This window comes from Marmota flaviventris, chromosome 6 (genome assembly GCF_047511675.1).
Source record: "Marmota flaviventris isolate mMarFla1 chromosome 6, mMarFla1.hap1, whole genome shotgun sequence".
In the NCBI taxonomy this organism is placed as follows: Eukaryota; Metazoa; Chordata; class Mammalia; order Rodentia; family Sciuridae; genus Marmota; species Marmota flaviventris.
In genome coordinates, this window is record NC_092503.1 from 32,337,274 (window position 1) to 32,363,416 (window position 26,143).

Consider the following 26,143-nt stretch of genomic DNA (forward strand, 5'->3'; position numbering starts at 1 on the left):
CAGTATGCAGACTCAAAAAACAGGCAGCCACCCTTTAAGTAAGACAAAGAACAAAAAAGAGGAAGTCACTTTTTGTTCCTAACCACTAGAACATTTTTCTGTGTGACATTCATGTTAGTTAATTTATTTTCAATGAAAATATGGTGTGCTAAGTTAAGCTTAGTCTTCCAGTGGGAATCTAACTCAGTCTTTTTTTTACATGCCTTTACTATTTCATACTTCAGCAGCATTTAATATTTCTTTTTTTTTTTTTTTTTTTTTTTTTTTTTTTAATTTTTATTGTGGGTTGTTCAAAACATTACAAATTTCTTGACATATCATATTCCACACTTTGATTCAAGTGGGTTATGAACTCCCACCTTCACCCCATACACAGATTGCAGAATCACATCAGTTACACATCCATTGATTTACAAATTGCCATACTAGTGTCTGTTGTGCTCCGCTGCCTTTCCCATCCTCCACCCTCCCCCCTCCCCACCTCTCCCCTCCCCTCCCCTCCTCTCTCTCTACCTCCTCCACTGTATAACCCTGAGGGTCTCCTTCCATTACCATGCAATTTCCCTTCTCTCTCCCTTTCCCTCCCACCTCTCATCCCTGTTTAATGTTAATCTTCTTCTCATGCTCTTCGACCCTACTCTGTTCTTAGTTACTCTCCTTATATCAAAGAAAAACAATGCTAAGCAGGAAGTGTGAATCAGGCGGTATAGCGATACCAGACTTCAAACTATACTACAGAGCAATAGTAACAAAAACAGCATGGTACTGGTACCAAAACAGGCGGGTGGACCAATGGTACAGAATAGAGGACACAGAAACCAATCCACAAAACTACAACTATCTTATATTTGATAAAGGGTCTAAAAGCATGCAATGGAGGAAGGATAGCATCTTCAACAAATGGTGCTGGGAAAACTGGAAATCCATATGCAACAAAATGAAACTGAATCCCTTTCTCTCGCCATGCACAAAAGTGAATTCAAAATGGATCAAGGAGCTTGATATCAAATCAGAGACACGGCGTCTGATAGAAGAAAAAGTTGGCTACGATCTACATACTGTGGGGTCGGGCTCCAAATTCCTCAATAGGACACCCATAGCACAAAAGTTAATAACTAGAATCAACAAATGGGACTTACTCAAACTAAAAAGTTTTTTCTCAGCAAAAGAAACAATAAGAGAGGTAAATAGGGAGCCTACACCCTGGGAACAAATCTTTACTCCTCACACTTCAGATAGAGCCCTAATATCCAGAGTATACAAAGAACTCAAAAAATTAGACAATAAGAAAACAAACAACCCATTCAACAAATGGGCCAAGGACCTGAACAGACACTTCTCAGAGGAGGACATACAGTCAATCAACAAGTACATGAAAAAATGCTCAACATCTCTAGCTGTCAGAGAAATGCAAATCAAAACCACCCTAAGATACCATCTCACTCCAGTAAGATTGGCAGCCATTAGGAAGTCAAACAACAACAAGTGCTGGCGAGGATGTGGGGAAAAGGGTACACTTGTACATTGCTGGTGGGACTGCAGATTGGTGCAGCCAATTTGGAAAGCAGTATGGAGATTTCTTGGAAAGCTGGGAATGGAGCCACCATTTGACCCAGCTATTCCCCTTCTTGGTCTATTCCCTAAAGACCTAAAAAGAGCATGCTACAGGGACACTGCTACATCGATGTTCATAGCAGCACAGTTCACAATAGCAAGACTGTGGAACCAACCTAGATGCCCTTCAATAGACGAATGGATAAAAAAAATGTGGCATTTATACACAATGGAGTATTACTCTGCATTAAAAAATGACAAAATCATAGAATTTACAGGGAAATGGATGGCATTAGAGCAGATTATTCTAAGTGAAGCTAGCCAATCCCTAAAAAACAAAAGCATTTAATATTTCTGATCACCTTTTTCCCATAACATTTTTTCCCAGTTAACTTACATGATTCTCTCTCTCTTTCTCCTGGCTTATTTGTTATCCATCCAACCAAGTATTACCAAACACCTGACAGTCTTCCTTCTTTTAAATTGCAGTAAAATAATTGTGAAGTACCATATGCAGCTGTATGTATGCAGAGGTGATACTGGAAATTTAACACCAGCTAAGTCACCTGCAGCAGCCAATATGAACAGCAGCCACCTATAGATAATTCTCTAGTTGTACAGTGCACCTCAGCCTAAGAGCAATATTACATATATATGGTTTATGAGCTATTTAAATATATGCTTTGATTTTATGTAATACATGTTATTAGTGTATCTTAGCCCTGTGACATAAACAGAAGAACTACATACCTACCAAAATACAGCTCACTTTGTTCATTTTTTGAGGGATATCAATTTCAGTTTTTTTCTTTCTTCCTAACCACTTCCTCATTCTCTCTCCATAACCCTCGGTCTGCATATTGCTGCTAGCACACCAAGGCAGCTGTTTTGCCAGGGGAACCTCATTAGTGAGTGTCTGCGGACCTTTCACTGAATGGATTAGCCCAAGCTTTAGAATGTTCCTCCTCTGTCTTCCATAGCTCTACTAACCATCCCTCATTTGGCGATAGCTTCTATTTTCTTATCTGCCTCTACTTCTTCCCATCCTTGAGTTTTCTCTCAATTTGACCTTAGGATTTTTCCTTTCTACTTTCTTTCCTCTGGCAATTTTATTTTGCTCCCTTGACTTAATGCCAAATAGACATGTTTTCTGATTTCTTTTATAATACCATACCTATATTTCCCCATATCTTCTGAGTAATTTATAATAATAGTTAGTTAAACTCATGGCTACATTTTCATTTTTCTGACAGGAATTAACATCCAAAGTTAAAGAAAAATAAAAAGGAAGAAGGGGGAAAGATTGAAGGAATAGGGAAGCAAATAAATAAATAAATAAATAAATAAAAAGAAATATGAATCTAGTTCTCTAAATCAGGTGTGGGGTGAAATTGTGAATCTATAATTCCTATAGCTTGTCTCAGTTCCCTCAAACCTCTTTCAGTTGGTACCTTTGTGCACTGGTTAGAAGACATAAATGTTCTGAGGTTTCACACATGCAACCCTTAAATCATGACAACTATTTCATCAGGTGCTTGTAGCATAACTACCTGTTCTTATGCTAGTGAAAATATTAGCTGGCTTGAACTAAGGAACACTTTGTGCATGTATTGTACTTCCTAAGTGATTTGACTATGGGGATTTACTTTCATCTTATGTTGTCTTTAGGATGCAAATCCATCATAAGATATGATTCCTTTAAAGGGCCACCATTCACTTACTACATTTTTTTATGAATCATCTCATTTTATTCTCATGACAACTTTATAAAGGGAGATGAAATTTTTTATTCTTATTAGATATAACAGATGAGGAAACTGTTATTAAGTTAACAGTTAAATTAGGTCAAGTTACTAACTAATCCAAGATGTCTAAACCCTAAACCACACATTTAAGTCCTATTCTGCACTGTTTCTCTTATGTTCTAAATACATAATTAGTCTCAAACTGAAAACCACCAAGAGAAATTCATCCCTCCCCCAAACAACTCCTTATCTTATACATTTCCTGGCCAGTCATTTTTAAATTATCAGGCACCTCTAATTCTCATCCTGCTTCCTCTTCCTCACAGTTAATTGACATCTGCATCTTATTAACTTCACCATCTCTCATGTAGTCATAACTTGCTTTGCTTCATACTCATCACATTATGACTCAGAATGATACATATGAATATCATATCCTTATTAATAAACCACAACTTCCTCAAAACTCTGGATTGTGGATCCAACCCATTGGTGATGATGTCCTGTTCAAAAGATATGGTGCCCTATTGTTTAGGGGAGATTGTTTCCATGTTGGATGATCAGGGAAGGCTTCATACAATTTGCAATTAACTTTATAGTGCAGGTGGAATTTTTAGAAAATGGAGAAGGAGGATATTCTAGAAGCAAGAAGAATACAGGCAACAGTGATGAGGTAGGGAAACTCAAGACATGTGCAAGAAATTTCAAGGACTCCATCCAGCCTGAGCATGAGCTTGCAGCATCAACTGAGAGTCAATTGTGAAGAGATTTAACTACAAACTGGGAGTTTTTTGTTTTGCTTTGCTTTTTTTTCAGTATAGATGATCAAAAATTTTGGTATGAAGGAGTATGACATAAGCAAAAATGAAATTTTAAGATGAGCAAGTTGGTATTGGTGCACATAGGTGAAGAAGAGGACAACAGATAGCAAAGCTACTTAAGATTTGTTTTCAAAAGTCCTGAGAGAGGGTCATAAGGATTTAGACCAGGGATGGCAAATAGTTTCTTCTTTGTATGTCCATTATAATCATCCTATAATGGCCACCTAGTGCCTCAGTGATAACTGCTTGACCCCGATTCCTGGGTGAAGAGTACCATACTCTATCACTTGTCAGTGTCTGCTCTTGGAAGAGGAAGTGAAGATTGGTGCTTTACCCTGGTCTCAGTAAAAAAAAAATGATGACAGAAAAAATAGGAAGGGATTCAACTTAACAACATCTGAGTTTCTTGTTTTGAAACTATCCTCCCTTATTTTAGGACTATGAGTGACTCACTATTCAGCATCTGACATTTGTCCTCCATCTTTAGTCAAAGAAAGACTGCTCAAACACTCTAGTCAAATCCTCTCTGCATGACTGAGCTAAAATATCACCTTCCCTACCAAGAAGTATTTATGCTTTGAAATTTAACAGCACTTTTCTGTCTCTCTGTTGAGCTACTTATCTTGCCTTCTTCCATTTTGCTAGGCTTTTAGTAAAATGTAAATGCTAGGCTTCTAATAAAAGTAATTGCTAATAAATACAAGTACTTTCCATGATATAACATGGTGAAAACAGATTTCTTATTGAAAACATGACAGAACATATGTAAAACTCCATCTAGCCTAGAGCCTAAGTTTTAATTTCCAGTCTCTAATGGTCAATAGAATTTTTTGTGTGAATACCTATTTCCACAAACCTGACATGCCTAAACTTAACCATCCTATCTATCTACCAAAAAAGTTATCATTCCTCTTTTTGTATTTTCCTTAATTATCTATATTTTAAAATCTCAGATTCAGCTTTGAGTTTACATTTTCCTTTGGCTCTTCTGTCCTATTGTTACCAAGTCTTCTCCATTCTTCACACACTATTCTTAGTCTTCTCAACTTATACAAATTCTGCCCATTGTCTAGGGCTCAGCCCTACTCTCACTTCATTTTATAAAACCTTTATTGATTATGACAACTAAATATGTTCTTAACTCCAAACACCGAATCCTTTTAACAGTATTTGACAACTGAACCCAACTTTGTGACATATCTTAATTTTTAACTTTTAAAATAATTCTTACATTATTGACTGGCCCATTTATGTGTCAGTACCTTATTTATATATCAAAGTCATATATAAACTTCTTAAGAGAAGGGACAATGTATTCCTGTTTTGTGCATTCTAAAGTGTTTATATATTCAAACTGAAGTAACTATTCACACAAAATTTGCCTAACCTAACAAAGAATGTTACTTAAGCTAACTTATTGTGTGTGTGTGTGTATGAGTATGTGTAAAATTAATTTCACACCTCATGTTTCAAATTGATAAAATTTTTATATTTACATGTTCATTGAGGAAACATGAATTTAAAGCCAATCTTAGGATAGAATCTTAAGATTTGTGTCCAGAATAAAAAATTAATGAAATTGTCCTTTCCCTGGTGAATGTGTGTGTGTGTGTGTGTGTATGCAGATACATGTCTGATATTAATGACAGAGATCAGTCACCTGTAGAAAACCTTAAAATTGAGTCATTTTTAATTACAACTATGCCCATACATATTTTTAGAGCCACTTTTATGAAGACCCAAAGGAGCTCTGAGCAATCATTTTCTGAGGTCCCAGGACTCTCTCAAAGCATACTCACAGGACAGCTTTCCACATTGGTAGGTCGGTGAGGGATGATAAAAGGTAGGACATCCAACTGCTCGGGGCAATTGTCTGGTACAAAACTCTGGTTTTTACAACTTGTCAGCACCACAAAAAAGTGTGTTGGGATGGAGACGCTGGAGTTGACTACATGTCTAAAAATATAATTTAAAAGATTTGATGTCATTAGAATTTTACTTTGAAGGATCATAAATGTCTTTGTATAGTTTTAAGGAAATGCCAAGGTAAAAATATATTAAAACATGGTAACAGATGGAGAGTACAATGTTTTATCATATATTTCTTTTAATTCAGTCAGTCAGTACAGATTTATAGCAGAAGTCCAAGATTGGCCATTCTAAAATTATGGGAAAATATCAGAATACAAATTCTGCTTTGCTATGTTTCCTGGCTTTGTTGACTTCATTCTTCACAGTGGTATTTTTTTTTTAACAGAGCAGGAGCTAGAAATGAAGGAGCCCCAATTCCAACTCTGGCTATGTACTTTCACTTACTTAATTATCATTCTATTACTGAGCCTCCTCAGCTTTAATAAGGAAGTGGACTTGTACTACCAACTTGCTATGGTTTGGATGTGAGGTGTCCCCCAAAAGCTCACATGTGAGACAATGCAAGAAAGTTCAGAGGAGAAGTGATTGAGTTGTGAGAGTCTTAACCCAGTGAATTAATCCCCTGATAGGGAATAACTGAACTGAAACTGGCAAGTGGAGTCTCTCTCACTCTGCTTTCTGATCACTGTGTGAGCTGTTTCCCTTTGCTGTGATGTTCAGCCTTACCTTGAAACCCAAGAAATGGAGCTGGTTGCCTATGGACAAAGACCTCTGAAACCCTGAGCCCTAAAATAAACTTTTCTTCCTCTACAATTGTTATGATTGGGTCCTTTAGTCACAGCAGTGAAACAGCAGAGTAAAATACAACATCACAGTGTGGACATAGGGATAAATCCATACAAAAGATATGGCAGTGCTTTGGATTCAAATAAAAAATGTGCAAGTGCTTTGAAAAGTTTTAGGTGTGCAGTAGGGGTAAGATGTAAGTATGAGTCCACTAAAAGGAACATGAGCTGGTATAAATGACTGGTATGTGTGACTCAGAGACAGACTATCTGGGTTCGTATTTTTCTTTACCACTTCCACTTGTGGAATTTGTCTCATATATTACTGTCTTTGCCTCAGTTTACTCTTCTTTAACTGGAGGATATAGGCACTGAATATAAGGTTGTTTTGTAGATTCAATGAAGTATATGTAAATGATTAGAAAATACTTAGCATATAGGAAAGAACATCAAAGTATTTGTCAGCTATTCAGTGATGAAAGGTAGAAAGCAATAAACACTGAAATAAGAAGGTAAACAAAATAAAGACTACCCACTTAGTAGACACAAAGGCTACTTGATCAGAAGATATAGTAGAAACCATTGCCTTATATAAAATAGGCTTAGAAATTATAATTGTTTAGTTTGGTCCTTCCTATATTTTGATAATAAAAAGAAGTGATGGATGAAACTTCTCTCTGAAGCTCTCTATTTCTATTACTGCATTCAAAATTAATTCTCAGCAACCTATTATGAACAGGTTTAATATTGAGATGCACAGTTTAGTTGGATTAGTTTTGCATGTGAAATCTACCTACATTTTCTCTTGGGAGATGTTTTTTATGAACTGTTTAGTATTTTTGTGACTAAGATAGGCAGTCTTTACTTGAGTTTTTTCATTTATTATTGAACTGCTTCTATATTTATCAGTAGCATTTTAAGTTTTCCCTACCTCCTTATTAACTGTTATACAGTCTTTCTTTAACTTTTTCCATTATTAGAAACTTTCAAATGAAAATTTTGCTAAACTCTGCCTGAAAATTTTTTTTGGCCTTTTAGTTTAATTTTTTGCCATTTAATATTTTTGCTAAATATTTAGACTAGGTTGAAAATAGTCAACAATAACATCTGAATATGAATATATCCTATAACACTTAAAATACATAGTTTATGTTTAAAATATCGGGATTTCCCCTCATGATACCTTGTTTCTAAGTCTAAATCCCAAATTAGCTGGCTTGGTGGCTCACACATGTAATCCCAACTACTTAGGAGTCTTAAACAGGAGGATCACACTTTGATACCAACCTGGGAAAATTAATGAGGTTATCTGAAAATTAAAATTAAAAAGGCTAAGAACATAGCTCAGTGGTAGAGCACTTGCCTACCATGTGCAAGGCCCTGGATGCAACCCCTCAGTACTTCCAAAGGTAAAAAATGAAAAATACAAGTTATATTACTTACTCTGTAATTTCATCTGGAGTATCAAAATGGCCATCATAATTATAATCAAATATTGGTCCACTAATCACATTTACTCCATTTTTTTTAGTGGCATATTCTATAAGAAGAACCCCCTGGAAATAGTCCCACATTTCTAAAAATGAAAAAATAAGATGTTAAAAATATCTACCTTTATTGAACATGGTAATAGTTTTTTCCTATAGATAAGTACATTTACACAGTATCATATTCTACTTCTACAATTGACAATCAATGATGGTTTGGTCTTTCTACAAGTAGTTCATGCAATAAAAATAAGCAGCCATGTTGAAGACCTTTTTTTAAAAAAACAATATTTACTTTTTTAGTTGTAGTTGGACACAATAACTTTATTTATTTGGTTTTTTGTGGTGCTGAGAATGGAACCCAGGGCCTTGCACATGCTAGGCAAGTGCTCTACTGCTGAGACCCAAAACCAGCCCCTGAGGACAGTTTTCGTTGCTATAGTTGCAGTCATTAAATTGCAATTAAATATGTCTCCAAATTCTTACATAAAGCTGAATTGTTTTGGAGACAAAAAGTGTTAAAAATGGAACACATATGCTGTCTTATTAATTATTATTCTAGATACAAACATTTACCTTTCACTTACTTATGGTGAGTGTCAGTAAAATTTAGTTTTGTAAATAGCTCTTTGCAGTTAATAGCTAAGATCAAATTATCAGAATTCTAGCAACATGTTCCTCAAAGTTGAAAAGAAGGTCTGTCAGGGATCTTTCTGTACCCATATTTAAAACATCAGAACAAACTTTCAATAATGTAACAAATTGCAATAAAATAAATATTTAATTTGGATATTCCAGGAGTCATTTAGATATTTCAAGATAAAATAAGTAACACTTACTTTTGAATTCTTCATACATAGGGACCATATTACTTGTAACTAAAGCATCATATCGACTATTAGAAGTTCTACTGTTTGCTGAAAAACAAATGGATCCTATTAAATCCAGTTACACAAGAAAATATGATGAACTACCTATTACTGTTATATATTGATGTAAATTTATTAGTAGTCAAAATGCAGAAGTATTGAGTACTTTTTAGTAGAGGTTATCAAGAATGCAAGCAGTTTTATGCATTTGATACTTATAGTGGGTTGAAATATGACCCTCCAAAAAATATGTCCAAGTCCAACCCTCTCACACCTATGAATATAAACTTATTTGGAAATAAGAATTTTTTGCAGATATAGTTAAGGATCTCTAGATAAGATTATTGTTGACTATGGTGGGCTGTTCATCCAATGACTGATGTCTTGATAAGGAGGAGTTTTGAGGACAGAAAACACATCCAGGAGAAGACCACATGAAAATGGACACAAAAATTAGAGTGATACAAAAGCATGCCTGGAGCCACCAGAAGCTTGAAGAGCCAAGGAAGGACTTTCCCCTAGAGCTTTCAGTGGGAGCTTGGTTCTGTTAATGCCTTGATCTTAGATTTCCACCTTCTAAAACTGTGAAAAAATATATGTGTGTTACTTTAAGTAAATAATTTGTTACAGCAGTCCTAGGAAATAAATACAATGCTAGATATAGATGTATAGATATTGAACGTGCACAACATAACAATGCCTTTATGAATAAATCTTCCAAAACAAAATTTTCATAAGAAAATAAATTTTTATTTGTTGGCGACTGCTGATGAGAACATCACAAATAATTGGCTCCGAGGAATTACAGGTGTACCTTGTAGCACAGTGAGTATTAAGCAAGTGTGCTCTGGAAGCAGTTTCCCAAGTTGGGGAGCCCCTCTGCTCACCAGCTATACCACTTGGGCAAAATGTTGAATTCCCCTGTGATTCATTTGTTTCATGGCATCTATCTCATTCAATTATTATCAGAATTAAAAACTGCAAACTTATTAAAGTTTTATTTCAATAAAAACACTTAGCAAGAAATCTACCTTCTTAACAAATTTTTAGTGTAGAAAACAGTATTGTTATCTCTGTGTGTATTTAGTTCGTCTTCTGGTCTATAGCAAAATACCTGAGGCTGGGCACTTACAAAGAAAAGAGGCTTATTTAGCTCACAATTTAGGAGTCTGAAAGTCCAAGATAGGGTGACCCCATCTGTTTGACCTCTGGTGAGGGTCCTATTGGCTAGAACACAACAGGGTGGAAGAAACAGAAAGGGAAATATTGGTGTGCCAGAGAGATCATATGGCTATCAAGGAAACTAGAGATAAAGAAGGGGCCAGCCTTGCTATTTTTATAAAGACTTGCTCTTTTGAGAACTCACTCCCAAGAGATTGGCATTAATCATTTCTGAAGGCAACACTCCAAATGAGCTAATGCTTTGTACTAGGTCCTACCTTTTAAAGGTTCCATTCCCTCTTAAAACTGCTGCATTGGGGACCAAGCCTCCAGCATATGAACACCAAAAGGCAGACCACATCCAAACCATAATGAGGTGTAATATTATAGAACAGATCTCCAGGACTAATTCAACTTGCTTGACTGAAACTGTATGGCTATTTATTAGTAACTCTCCATTTCCCCCTCCCCCAGCCCCTGACAATTACTATTTTATTCTTTGATGCTATGAATTTGACTATTTTAAAATCCTTCAGTATTTGATAACAGGGATGAACCTTGAAGACATTATGCTAAGCAAAATTTACTAGACACAAAGACAAATACTATACAATTCCACTTCTATGAGTTATCTATTTGAACATTTCTTATATTTGAACTAGTCTGAGTATTTTAACTAAAACTAAAATAGTAGACCAATAGGTAGGCACCACAGTGCAAGGAAGACTATTTCACATAGTGTTCCCAGTACTCAGACCCTAGAAGCCTTTTCTACTTTTTTAAACTAAGCTCTGAAAGTTGGAAAAGCAATCTACAATTACTTCTATATTAGAGAAAAATAAGAAATCACTTATAACGGAATTTCCATTTCTAACAATGAGTTAAAATTTGTAGTAGAAGGTTAGAAGTAAGTTTCATTTTATCATTAATATTTTTGATATAAAATGTTTAGTTATTAATTTAATTTCCTCATCATAACTTAATATGCTAACCAATATCTCAGCTTAATGTCTACAATTTTATTTGCCAAGCTAAAAACTTTTACTAATAACATATTGCAATTTTTAAAGCTTTATCCTAGGATTCACTCACATTTAGAAGGCCTGATTACTCAATCAAGATACTTAAATAAAATATATTAGTTTATTAACTTTAATTCCATGTCAGGGATTAAAATTGATATGCCACTAGCTTTCATTAAGTCTTTTTTACTTCCCACTATAGCTCTCAGAAAACAAACAAATAAATAAATAAATAAAATCTGTGGCTATTTAACCCACAGTTCAAAGCTGTTGGGCACACAGCATGAGTTACAGTCCAGAATTCCACTCAGATTTCTTTTCACAGAAACAGCTGCATTCTCAATGGAGAATTTAGCTTGGGAAGTAGCCAGAAAAAAAAAAAAAAAAAAGGTTTTTTTAGATGCTTGTGTTACTCTCCAAAGAATCTTCCATTTTAAAATTAAACCTAAACCTGTCGACCTCTCTAAACATCTGGGCAGATTAGAGCTGATGCATGCTTCCCGTGGCAAAATTTATTAGTCTTTATGATAGCTGTTGTTCTGCCTTTGGCCAGCCCACAACCACTGGAAGCATCTTAGGCAGCTAGTGAAGCCAGATTTAAAGTTAGGTAGTCAGTGTAGTTAGATAAATCGGGTCTAATGCCGAGTGAAATCTAAAATGGAGGCCATGCTGGCAATGATTCCTGGAAACGCAGGACAACTCATGGAATGTTAATGAAGTCCCGAAAAGGCCCTAGGCCAAAGTCCACCTCAAAGAAATGTTATTGAACAGCCCCCAGCAAAAAGGTGCTGACTCAGAAGTCCTTCCTGACCAGATTACTTCTTTGGCCCACCTGTGTCCCACCCCTCGGGCCTTCCCACCTACATTCCATCACTGAAAGAACTATAAAAAGGGGAGACAACATCCCTTCCATGGATTCCACCTCTTGGGTCCCCTTCTTCCTCCGGGAGAAGTCTTTTCTGCTGTCCTTTAATAAACTTCTAATTTCTACTCTGACCTTGCCTTCTTTGGTGTTATTCTTCAACATTGGGGAAGCAAGGACTCGTCACCGGTCAACAGCGGTAACACTAGTTTAGCCCAAGCAGGTAGTTTTTGTGGGGAGTATATGTTTAAGGCACATGCCCACATCCAGCTGATGAGGGCTTTCTAAGCTATTGCTCTAAAAAAGAGCTCTACTAACCAGGAGGATAGAGGAAGCCGTAGGTGATTTTCTCGTCTGGAAAAGACAAGGAACAATTTTGGCTCTCAAAAGAAGTAACCCTGACATCAACCCGCAGACAGTCTGAGACAGTGGGAGGAGGAGGCGATGTGTCTCCCTGCTGAAAGAGAGAAAAGAAAAAAAAAAATTACACCCACAGTTGTGGCTCACCCATTGCCTTATATGGTTTATAACTTCCCTAGAGTGTTTTTCATTTAACCTCTTCCTATTTTCTTAGTGAATCAGGTCTACGCAAGCAATGCAAATGGGTGTTTTCAGCAATGTTTTCTTGTTTTCTGTGGTTCCCTTCCAGTTAGAGGACATTGGGAGGGCAAATCAAATGCGTCTTGGAAAGGAATCTTTGCAAACTAAAACCTGAATTGTGAACAGAGGAAAAATGGAAGCATTGCCAGAACCCAAAATCTTTTTCAGGATCAAATTTTTATGTGGTGATATATCATGTACATTCAAACAAAAATTGAAAATAAAATAAAAACAATTTATTTTAGAACTATAGACATGAACTGGACAAGAATTTCTAAATAACTTAAGTTTAATTCAAAGAAGATGTAGTTATCTAAACATACTTATTTTTGGACTTAAATAAATTTGTATCTATAATTCACTCATCATGAAATAGGAATTTTCTTTAAATAATTGTCTTTGCAACTCTAAAGACTAATACAATAATTTATTCACTGGGGATATCTTAAAAATGTGCTGCCTAAGCTCAGTATTTAGGGTAACATATTGCATGTTCATTATATTTTACTTAGAATATTACTATGGGTAAGTGAACATTATACAATTTGTTTAATTTTTCAGAGTTGATTTATATGTCTTCTACTGCCCACCATGGATATTTTTCTTAACAAACTTGAAATAATTAAAAAATAAAGTTAAATTAGTATGTTCTTCCTTTATTCACTGCACTGTGCTAAGAGCAAAAACTGGCTATGTTGTCTAAAATGTGTGGTCAATTTGCAAAGAAAAAGGCAATATACACACACCTATGCTGTAGTCATACGCAGGAGAATGCCACGTTGAGGTCTAGAGTGGGTAGCAGTTGAAATCAAGGAGAGTCCAGGGAAAGCCAAGAAGAGATTATACTCCCTACCATACTATAAAGCTCCAGTTGGAAAACAAACAGTAGTTGAGCAAACTTCTCAAACTGATTGAACACATACATTTATCTTTACAACCTTCTCAAATTCGATGAGGGAATAAACAGTCACAATGAAGTTGCCAAGCAGATAAACAAGTAGTAATCTGATTGAGTAGATCAGTAAACAGTGACCACCAAGAGCCTATGACTAGGGAAAACAGAAAGAATTGGATTCTTACTGTAGAGGCCCAGAAGGATAGAACTTGGAGTCTACCAGAGAATGTATGTAGTAGGTAGGACTAGAAACAAGAGGACAGGTTAGAAAGGCCATGTAAAATGTTTACTCTCTGGAGAGTTTAAACCAGAGAGATGCCCAGAGTAAAGTTCAGGCACAAAGGGCAGGCACACCATATTGAAAACAATGGGATTAAATAAAACTCCCAATCTCATTACTCCATTTAACCTGCAAATCATATTCACTGGGTCAGATCTGAAGTGCTCTGTCTTTGGAAAACAATCAAACCTGAAAGTAAAACTAGATACTTACAATTGGAAGTCTAAAACAAAATGGCTGGTAGCTTCCTAATCAACCTATAGAAGTCTATGACCTTGAAAGCCCTAACCATATTTGCTGCCTCCCCTTAATGATTGAGCTGACAGCAAAGGACCACCTCAATGAGGGTGGGAAAGAGGAACCAAGAAGAAAAAAAAGACAATATAGAGAGCAGAAGAGAACTCTCAGAAAGAGTATATATAGCAAAAATAAAGAAAATAAGAAAGCAATAAGAAAGGAGATAACAGAGGTCTTGGAATTTTAAAAAATGGGACAGCTGAGACAAATATTGAATATGATCTGGAAGGTGAAATTATAATGTCTCATAAAGTGAAATTAAAGACAAATACATGGGGGAAAGTATAGAAAATATAAGCATATTAGACTATGAATCCAGAAATATAATGTCCTATTAACTTAAAAAAAAAATCTCGATTCCTCCCGGTTTCAAAATGCTGCCGAGGGCTTAGGACCTGCAACTGCCACCCCTCCCTCCTGGGTTCCAAGGGGGAGCGACTCATGGATCGACCATAAGTTTTATCTACAGACTGCAGTTTCTTCAGTCAAAATGACATCATATTCCACCTCTGCCCAGTGTTCAACATACGACAGTGCTTGCAGGATCTCTCTAGAATGAGTCAATAAGGTACAACCAAAATTGCACTTTTGAAGATTTTGCAGGCAGCAGGTGCACAAGGTGAAATGTTCACTGTTAAAGAGGTAATGTACTATTGTAGGCCAGTATATAATGGTGAAGTAGCTTTATGATCCATAGGAGCAGCATATGGTTTATTGTGGTGGAGATATTTTGGGAGAACTACTGGGACGTCAGAGCTTCTCCATGAAGGATCCAAGCCCTCTCTATGATATGCTAAGAAAGAATCTTGTCACTTTAACCACTGCTACTATAGCAAAGTGCAGAGGAAAGTTCCAATTCCAGGAAAAGAACTGAAGAGGGTGATGTTCCCGCACTAACTACCTCAGAATATAAATGCAGAAATTCTAGAGGAGATGAAGACTTGATAACTTTAAGCCAAGATGAGACATCTAGGTTGGACCTTGGGTTTGAGGAGTGGGATGTACCTGGCCTGCCTTGGTGGATTTTAGGAAACTTGAGAAACAATTATACACCTAGAAGTAATGGCTCAACTGATTTACAGACAAATCAGGACATAGGTACTGCCATTGTTTCAGATACTATGGATGATTTGTGGTTTTTAAATTCGTCAGTTTCAGAGCAGTTAGGTGTTGGAATAAAAGTTGAAGCTGCTGATACTGAACAAGCAAGTGAAGAAGTAGGGAAAGTGAGTGACAAAAAGGTGATTGAAGTGGGGAAAAATGATGACCTTGAGGACTCTAAGTCCTTAAGTGATGATACTGTTACAGAAGTTACCTCTGAGGATGAGTGGCAGTGCACTGAATGCAAGAAATTTAATTCTCCAAGCAAGAGGTACTGTTTCCATTGCTAGGCCTTGAGGAAGGATTGGTATTCAGATTGTTCTAAATTAACACATTCTCTCTCCACATCTGACATCACTGTCGTGCCCAAAAAGGAAAGTGAAGGAATTGATGTCCCTGATTGCCAAAGAACTGTTTCAGCTCCAGTTGTTAGACCTAAAGATGCATCTATAAAGGAAGGAAATTCTAAACTTTTAAATCCCTGCAACTCAGTAGAATTCTTGGATTTGGCTCACAGTTCTGAAAGCCAAGAGACCATCTCAAGTATGGAAGAACAATCAGATAATGTCTCTGAGCAGAGAACAGATGTAGAAAATATGGAGGATTGCCAGAATATCTTGAAGCCATGTAGCTTGTGTGAGAAAAGACCACGAGACGGGAACATTATTCATGGAAGGACAAGCCATCTTACGACTTGTTTTCACTGTGCCAGAAGACTAAAGAAGGCTTGGGCTTCATGTCCTATTTGCAAGAAAGAGATTCAATTAGTTATTAAGGTTTTTATAGCATAGTTGAATCAATTGCAAAGAAATATTAATTAGGAGCACCAGGTCACGTACGGAAATGTCAGTATTGCCTGTCTCTACTAAGTATAACCCATTTCATGTGTTCATTTGTGCATGTAAACATCAAAAAAATCTCTAAAGTTTTAAATCCAATTGAACCATCAACTTAGTACACAAGCAGAATCAAAACATTTTGAGACATCCACAGTCTCAAACATGCATCTTCTTTTCTTCCTTTCTAAGGAAGCTCTTAAGCAATAGTTCTAACAAAGCAAGAAGTAAATGAAGAAATATGAAGATATTTGTGTTCAATGCATTGGATTACCTCTCATTATTTATTCTGCTCTCCTTCAAGAAGCAGAATCTGAAAAACTAAAACCACTCATTTATATTGTTTCAAAAATATATCATAGTGAACAGTTCTGAACAACCAGTTTCTCCACTTGGCAATAAAATGGCACACAAATATGTTGTAAAAAATGGGAGCATGGGGACAATGACTGCTGACTGAGTCAGCCCCATAAATACCAAAAAAAAAAAAACCCGAGTTTGCTATTTCCTTTTTTTAATCTAACCTCTCATATGTTTAATAAGTTTCTCTTAAAGAAATATAAAATACGTAAATGTAGCCACAAAAGCATTAATCTATAATGTAGGAGAACTGGAATGCCTATATCCAACAGTTTAAATTATGAAAATGTGAAGGGAAGTTTACTGTTATTTTTCATGAGACTATGGCTACAAAAGTTGTGCTCAAAAAATTTAGTTGGGCAATTGTTGACCATTTTCTAGAAGTAGCATGCATGTGGGGTTAAGAAAAATGGGCCAGAAAGAACTAAAATAAGTTACATGTTTTCTTCTAACTGAAAATCTTGAAATTTATTTCTCACATATCAAACTCGAACCCCCAAGTAGACATGAATCAAGACCAGGAAAGCAGGATGTGGCCTTATTTATGAAGGTGAGACGATGCCAAAGGCAGCCTCTAGAAGGACAGAGGGAGTGGAGGTCATGTCCTTCCTGAGCCAAGGTCTCATGATAAAAGGCGATGGTGAAGCACTACTGCCACATAGCCATCACCACCACCACCACCCCCTCAACACACAGAGAAACAGCCTCAGTTCTGCCCTCTGTTCAGAGTCCCTGGTACTTCTGAAGCCAGAGAAAACTCAGAAACACACAAAAAAAGGGCCTAATAAGACACTCAGATAAAATCTCAAATCTCTACCTCTTCAAATCTTCAAGAGAAGCAGATGATGAGAATAGATAGGAAAATGAGATGGTTCTACTTCTGGTATGACAAGGGGACAAACAGAACTTAAACAGGAGACGAATTTATTTTGATTAATACTTTCTCCTTACTGTGGGCCAAATGTAAAAGTTAAAGCATACTTATTCAAAGATTGGATAGTTATAATCTTGTCTTATGGTAAGGATAATAGCTATACTTTTAAATGCTATAGTTTTGTTTGTCTGATTGTATACTTTTTTTCCTCAAAGAGAAAATTATTTCTCATGGTTAAAAAAAAGTTTCTAAGATATAATAAAATCATAATTTTTTAAATACTTACAAACATGGTTAGGATAAGGTTTAGACACACAAAAAAAGGCTTTAAAAATACAGCAATTTAGTGAATGGGTGATATATACATAAACATTATAATATATAACATTATATTTATGTACATTAAATGGGGCATTTTCACAGAACAATAGATTTTTCTCCTCTAAAAAGTCTTTTGATTTCATTAAATTTCTAAAGTATCTATTCTAAATAACTATCACGATTCTTGCTTTTATTTTCATATTTTTAGCTACCAACAGAAAAACCAGTTCACATCTTCCTTTTGAACAGACCCAGAAGCAAAATCCACCTACATCCTGAGCAGTCTTCCTGGTTTAGAAGCAGTTGTAGGACTGTGATTTCAAGTCACAACTACTTAACCAGAACTCTTCTGAGATAACAACAAAAGTTAGAAAATCCACCAAAACCACAAAAAACCTAAAACTCTGTAAAACTAAAGGTGTGGACTAATGGGGACTCATGTTCCAGACTTATTTAAAGTCTGATTTTTCAGACACAGGGTTGATTTACAACATTTTTATGTGAATCTCAAAACATCCTTGTATGTAATTTTCCTGAACCACAACACATGAATGGAGCAATTTCTGAATTAGAAAGCAGAAAATTGCTAGAATTCCATCCTGTCACATGGAGGGAGAAATAGACAAGTCCTTCTGTGGGATCAGAGAAAGGACAGGATCTTTTGGTAACAAAGAAGCTAGTTTTAAAACAATAACAAAGAAGAATTGTACTAAATTCCTCCTCTGCACTGACTTAAAATCCCTCTGCCTTTGGTTTCCGCCAAAGCTCATACAAATTCAGGAATGCAAGACAGCAGCGGAAATTGTTAAAAACATAAACATTCCCTTCAACTCCACAGAATCCCTGGTACCTGCCTGGACTTTTCAAAAGAGAACTAAAAATAAGACTGACCTTGAATATGCCTTCCCTCTCAAAAGCAAAAATAAAATAGAAATTATTTTATGGAATGTTAAAGAAAATCACAAAGAATTGCACATTGTGCCTATGAAGAAGAGTAGTTGCCACCAGCCACAAACATGAACTTAGGTAACTGCTGGTGAAATATTTGTCCACACTGGGAAACATACATCAGTGCTCTGTGACCAGTGATCACAATCAAACCACGTCGATAGCAGAGCTGGCTTTCAGAATACACAAAAATTTAATTAGTAACTGGAAAATATGCTTACTTTTCTCTAAAATTCTTGAGCTGGAACAAGAAGGGTAGTTAAACCGGATACAACCAATTACTTTCTTAGCAAGAACCGTTAACAGCTAGAGTTCATCACATGTCTGCTCTAAAATACTATGATTATCTCTACAAAAACAGAGTCCTGATTATTTATTTACCCTTCTGGATAGCTGTACAACTTTGTCTCTAAAAGTCTTTTAAAATAATGTTTGAGATTTATTCATCTAATACATTCCATTTAATAAGATTTAATGAGCATTTTAATAGCCAGGGATACTTCATAACCACTCCTGCCCTGAAGAAGCTAAGTGTTTAGGCTGATTTTACCTTTTGTTTTGATTTACATTTACCTGACTGTTAATGAAGTTGAATTGCTTGGCTCATATCTTTTGTCCACATATTGACTAGGATGATTTTTACTCTCATGTCTATTCACAGATATTATTATCTTTTCTGGATTCTAATTACTATTCTGGATCTTTATCACTTGTTTTTTATATGCAATGCAAATATACTGTCCCATCCATGACTGTCATTGTCACACATTAATGTTAATATGGTCCAATTAATTTCCTCTGAAATTTTATTGTTATTGTTGTGTTCTTAGAAATCATTCTCTATCCTAAGGTCATAAAGATATGCACAAAGGAAAATATGGATTTGTTGTTCATATTTCGGTCTATAAATCCACTAGAAACTTAATTTTGTGTATAGTGTGAGGTAAGTATCTAAGATTTTCTTCCTCATGGGTAGTTAAGCATCTTGGCACCATATAGTGAAAGGAAGTTTGCCAGACAGTGAGGAGGGAAGAGGATTTAAATAAATGGATTCTCAACCTTGGTCTGGAGAGACCTGTGATGTAACACATCTGCTCAGGTAAGTTGAGCCTAACTCATCAGAGTGCTTCAGCCTTCAGGGAAAGATCATGTCTTCTTCACACTCTGCTCCTTGTTCCTTCCACAGCACACAGCAGATAATAAAGTACTTGTTAAATAGTAAAAAAAAAAAAAAAAAAAAAAAATTAACAAGCCCTTTTTGACCTGGCTACGGTATCTTCTACAAGCACCCACTGTTACTAGAGAACAGTGTCTCTGTACTTCCTGTTGCTTCAGTTTCTACTGCTTTACCAATTGGCAAACTGGCCTATAAAAACTCTCTAATCAAAACACAATGTAGTTCTCTTTTGCACCAAACAGCACCTATCAAAGGCTTTATGTAATACCTGGAACATTCTCTTTATAAGCTACAGGCAAATGAATACCTTTTGTGATTGCTACAAAACAAAATTCAATGCTTACAATGGTAAAGAATTACCAAGTTTTTCCAGCCTGCATGGATCAATGGACTCAGGAACTTACTGGCTTGGGAACTGTGTATGAACTCCACATAGGTATCTTCATAGCTTTTGCAAATCCAGTGATGTATTCTCTGTGGTAGAGGAGACAGTGATCCTTGTTCTTCTGCATAACCCTGGGCCTCCCAAATGGCAAATTTACTTTCATTGTTGCAATTACTAAAATGAAAATAATGTAAAATAAAAATATTTGTGAAAACAGCAAGTGCTTCTATGCATATAATTACCCTCTGGTGGCTTATTTATCAGGTATTCTAACGAATATTTTATATATTTAACCTTTTACAACTCATAACCACTCTGTAAGGTAGGTGTTACTATCCCATTTCACAGATCACAAAACTAAGGCTTAGGTAAGTAACTTGGTTAAGCAAAGGGCTAAGAAAAGATGTGAAGCTCTCTTTTGCTTTTTATGTTTTATATCTCACAAGATATAACCAAAGAAGATGAAATCTTAAAACCCAAAGTGCCTACTTTACAACAAAGATGATGTACTTTAATAATTCCATAGGAAATATATTGGAATTTTTTTAAAAAAGTAAGTCTTCTATGGTCTGAATGTTTATGTCCTTCCAAAATTCATGTTGAAATCCTAATCCCAAAGGTGGTGGTATTTGAAGGTGGGACCTCTGGGAAGTCCTTTAAGTCATCAGGTGAAGTCCTTATCAAAGGTAATTAGTGCCCTTATAAAGATGAGACTCCAGAGAGATTCTTGCCCTTTCAGCCACATAAGGTCAGAATACAAAGGCCATCTATAATGAAGTGGGCCCTGGCCAGACACTGAATCTGTTGGCAATTTAATCTTGGACTGCTCAGGCTCCAGAACTATGAGAATAAATTTCTGTTGTTTATAAGTCACCTGCTTATGGTGTTGTTATAGCAGCCTGAGAAGATGCAGACTGTATCCTAATGTCTATTAATTTGTTTCTATCATATTTGATTCAAACTGACTGCAGATTGGAAATATTGACAAAACATTTCCTGAGCATGTAAAGATTTTTTTCCTTGTCATTTCCTCCTAAACAAAACAGTATAATAACTATTTACATACCATATGTATTGTATTAGGTCTTACAAGTAGTCCAAAGATGATTTAGAGTTTATGGGGGAATATGCATAGTTCATTGAAAATACTATGCCATTTATATAAGGGACTTGAACAGCTGCAGGTTTTGCTTATCTGCAGGGAGTTTTGGAACAAATCCCCTGCAGATAACAAGAGATGGCTGCCATCCCCATTTTATAAATGATGAGACTGAGGTTTAGAGAGTTTAACACAAGAATACTTAGAAGGTAACAGGAAATAGAGGCATTGCTATAGGCCAGGCACTTGTAAATCATTTCCATGGATTAGCTGTTTTTATCTTTACAACTACATAAAGGGGGTATGATTTTTGTAGATGAGGAGTTAGAGGCACAGCAAAGGTAAATGATTTGCCCCAGGTTCCACAGCCAGGAACCAAGGAAATGTGGTTTGTCCACACCTTAGGAAAGGAAGAGGGGGCCTCAGACAAAGCACAGTTATTTCAAGGAATTTTTCACAATCTTGGAACAAGTGCAACTCTCCTGGTGTTTGGCACCCTTTGTTATTAGACCCCTGGGGTTTTCCCTCTGATTTCTTGGCAATGAAATCTTTAAAAGCCTCTGTGAGCTTATTTTGGACAATCCCCAAAGAGCAATATTGTGTTTTATTAGTTCTAAATATCAAACACTTAACATAGACTTTACTGACTTACTTTCTTCTTCAGTCAGATTTAGCCTTAGATTCATTTGTTCCAGATTGAGAGCCTATAAGATAACAGGGAAGGGAAGAAGGTAAAAGTAATAACATGTGTCAAAGAATGATCAATATTTCTTCTACAGTAATCACCTGAAATGCTTTACTACTGAAACTTTACTTTCTTTACTAGTGAACAAAGACAACAGACTAACATGGGTTTAAATTCCAATTCTGCCACTACTTAGAAATAGCATGCTACTGCCCCCCCATTCTGTGTGTCCATGTGTAGGAGTTGGCAAAGATATAGTTGACAATGGGACAAAGTATTCTGATGGCAGCTGGAATCAACAACAAAGTCAGGATGATAGCCAGTACTTCTCAAGTTTGAAATGCTTACAAAACTCTTGAGAGTTTGTTAAAGTACATATCATGATTTCATAAACCTGGGTTATGGCCTGAGATTCTGCATCTCTAAGCAACCCACAGGTCATGCAGATGCTGGTCTTGGATCCTACCTCTTTGAGTACGGAGAGACATTTTTCACAGAGAGGAAATTTCTGTTTGCAGTCAGATAGACTAACTTTAGTGAGATTTGACATTTGTTTCATTTCTTCCAGATTGGTAGACTGTAAGATAACAAGACGAGGAAGGGAAAGAAGTTAAAGTAATAACACATGTCAAAGAATGATCAATATTGTGCTGGGGTTGTGGCTCAGTGGTACAGTGCTTGCCTAGAACATGTGAGGCACTGAGTTTGATCCTCGGCACCACATTAAAAAATAAATAAATAAAGTTATGTCCATCAACAACTAAAAATATATTTTTTTTAAAAAAAGAATGATCCATATTACTTCTGCAGTAATCACACAAAGTGTTTTACTAGTGAAACTTTACTTTGTTTACTAGTGAACAAAGACAACAGACTGAAATTCTGATTCTGCCACTACTCAGAAATACAGATAGATGCTACTGCTTCTCCATTTTGTGTGAATTGGCAAAGGTATAATAGACAATGGAACAAAGCATTCTGATGGCAGCTGGAATCAACAATGGAGTCGGGATGGCAACTGGTGCTTCTCAAGTTTAAGGTGCATACACCTCTCTTGAGGGTTTGTTAAAGTACATATCGTGATTTCATAAACCTAGGTTATGTATCCCTAGGCAACCCCCAGGTCATGAAGATGCTAGTCTTGGATCCATACCTCTCTGATTAGTAAGAGACATTCATTACAGAGAGGATATCTTTGTCTGCATTCAGATAGTTTAGCTTCATTAGAAATTAGCATTTCATTCAATTCTTCCAGAGGGCTACCCTGTAAGATAACAAGACAGGGAAGGGAAGAAAGTAAAAGCTATTATTACTTCTGCAGTAATCACATGAAGTATTTTACTAGTGAAACTTTACTTGTTTACTAGTGAACAAAGACAAAAGACTAACATGGACTTAAATTCCAATTCTGCCTCTAGTCAGAAATACAGAGGTGGTACAGCTCCCCCATTCTCTCCCTGCCCACCGTGTGTGTGTGTGTGTGTGTGTGTGTGTGTGTGTGTGTGTGTAGGAATTGGCAAAGATATAATTGAAAATGGGACAAAGAGGCAGCTGGAATCAACAATGGAGTCTGGATGACAGCCAGTGCTTCTCAAGTTTGAGGTGCATACAAATCTCTTCAGGGTTTGTTAAAGTGAATATCATGATTTCATAAACCTTATGGTTATGGCCTGAGGTTCTGCATCTCTAGGCAAACACCAGGTCAAGCAGATGCTGGTCTTAGATCCATACCTGGTATACAAAAAGACATTCTTTATAGAACAGAACTCCAAGTTTGCAGTCAGATAGACTAACTTTCTGTGACTTTGGACAATTTGCCTAACTTCTCTGAGCCCTCTTTTTCTCTAAAATGGGGAATAAAATACCCAAAGCCCACTTTATATTATCATCATCATCATAATTTAATGGCCATTCTATTGAGGTTATCTGGAATAGTGGAAACCTGGAACTGAGGTTATTAGGGATATCAGGTAGGAAACCCACACCCCTACTCTTATCTTTGCTATGAAGTTATAATTTTATAATTACTGAGAAGTTTTACTGTTTGTCTCTTAATGTTTTTTTTTTGGTTGGGTATTTCTTTATGTATGGGTGTAATGATAGCTTGAAGATTAGAGAATATAAAGTCTTCACCAGCCCTTGACCATAAGGAGCAATTCTTACCTGAGGCAGCCAGTATTTATTTAGCTCTACAATCACATTTTGAACTTGGCATCAAATATATGTTGACATTCATTTTATCTTGACAGCTCCTGGGTTCCAGTTTTGTTCAGAAATCCCAACCCACCCAGGTGATCTGATTCTCTAAAGTGGTGCTGGTCTTTGTATTTTGAGCACCATTATGTATATGTGCCACATTTTATTTTATCTATTCATCCACTGAAGGGCATCTAGGTTGGTTCCACAGTTTAGCTATTATGAATTGTGCTGCTATAAACATTTATGTGGCTGTCTCCCTGTAGTATGCTGTTTTTAAATCCTTTGGGTATAGTCTGAGGAGAGGGATAGCTGGGTCAAATGGTGGTTCTATTCCCAGTTTTCCAAGGAATCTCCAAACTGCTTTCCAGATTGGCTGCACCAATTTTCAGTCCCACTAGCAATGTATGAGTGTGCCTTTTTCCCTACATCCTTGCCAACACTTATTGTTGTCTGTCTTCATAATAGCTGTCATTCTGACTGGAGTGAGATGAAATCTTAGAGTAGTTTTGATTTGTATTTCTCTAATTGCCATCAATGATGAACATTTTTTCATGTATTTCTTGATTGATTGTATATCCTCTTCTGAGAAGTGTCTGTTCAGGTCCTTGGCCCATTTATTGATTGGACTATTATTATTATTATTGGTGTTTAGCTTTTTGAGTTCTATATATATCCTAGAGCTTAGTGCTGCATCTGATGTGTGAGGAGTAAAATGTTGCTCCCAAGAAGTAGGCTCCTTCCCCTTTTAGGGCACTTGGAACTTCACCTTTTTGAGAATCTCCTGGAATCTGAAGTCTTACTTCCGTACTCAGTGTTGACTGCCAGCTGATGCTCAGACCAAGCCCTGATCTATTAACAGCATCTTTCCAGTGTCTACTGTCTATCAATAAGTGTCTAAGTGGTGCCTGATAGAGACTCTCCACTGCTACCCAAAGAAATACTTCACAGAACCTACCCTTATGAGTGTGTCTAATGCCAGGTTACAATTCCTGCACCCTTCCAGTTCGTTCTATTCTAAATGGCCAAACATGACCATCTGATTCTCCAACTTTAAGAATCGTTTATGAGCAAATCAAAAAGAGATCCAAGATTATTTTGAATGGTTGCAGCAATTAGTTCATAGTGGGATTAACAATTCCTTTCCAAATACAGCTTTCCAATTTTCAAAGTATATTCACATACTTAATCTTATAATGCATACATTAGAATTCCTAATTTTCAGATAAGGTTTTGAAAAACCACATGTGTACTTAATAATCCAAGCCATAACAGAACCCTGGTTATAGACCAGCTTGCCCCTTTACATTTATAATCTTATGGATGCATGAAGTTGTTACTTACATCTTGTGTCTTAGGACATGAACAGTTTAAAAATCCCGTGGGCAACAGAGTTGTAACTCCACAAACTGACAATGTTGACACTTCCTCTGCATGTGATGGTTCATAAAAAGGCACCTTCAGAAGATGGTTTAGACTACCATGGGTACCATTGTTTGGTGCTGGTTGAATGCGTAGGAGATCTGTTTTAAACAAATAAGTTCAAAACAGTTTTAAATTGGAAGGCAATGACTCCTGTGTGGGAGATGGGAAACAACATCTACTGTTTCATTCATTTAATAACTTCTGCTGTAACCCAGCCATGTACTGAATGTGCCATTCAGTTTACTGAATTTCATCTCCCAGAGCTCCAGCATCTAGTCTTTCCACATTGGCTCAATCCCCATAGATGAACCATAGGAACTTCCATGAACTTTTTCTGTCCCTCAGGAGAAAAGCTGCATTGCTAAAAGGATCACTTTGTTCCTTAAGCATACCATGGTTTTTTAGAATAAAATGCTATCCTCTTAAGTAAAAACAAGTTTAAAGAAGTTAAATAATTTATAATCTTACTTATGTTTACTTAGCTAT

General features: G+C 36.3%; 1 protein-coding gene and 1 pseudogene across 1 annotated transcript in view; one reads left to right on the forward strand and one right to left on the reverse strand.

The window, feature by feature from the left end:
- Enpp3 (ectonucleotide pyrophosphatase/phosphodiesterase 3) overlaps positions 1-26,143 on the reverse strand; it is a 79,967-nt gene that overhangs the window by 1,475 nt on the left and 52,349 nt on the right. Inside the window, exons 18-24 of the mRNA XM_027938500.2 lie at positions 25,577-25,755; positions 22,004-22,055; positions 20,272-20,426; positions 12,497-12,632; positions 9,104-9,181; positions 8,221-8,353; positions 5,920-6,076 (exon numbers count right to left, since the gene is read on the reverse strand). Coding sequence (XP_027794301.1) covers positions 5,920-6,076; positions 8,221-8,353; positions 9,104-9,181; positions 12,497-12,632; positions 20,272-20,426; positions 22,004-22,055; positions 25,577-25,755 — 890 coding nt within the window. The remainder of the gene's footprint in view (positions 1-5,919; positions 6,077-8,220; positions 8,354-9,103; positions 9,182-12,496; positions 12,633-20,271; positions 20,427-22,003; positions 22,056-25,576; positions 25,756-26,143) is intronic.
- LOC114095302 (protein Mdm4-like) lies at positions 14,741-16,187 on the forward strand (annotated as a pseudogene).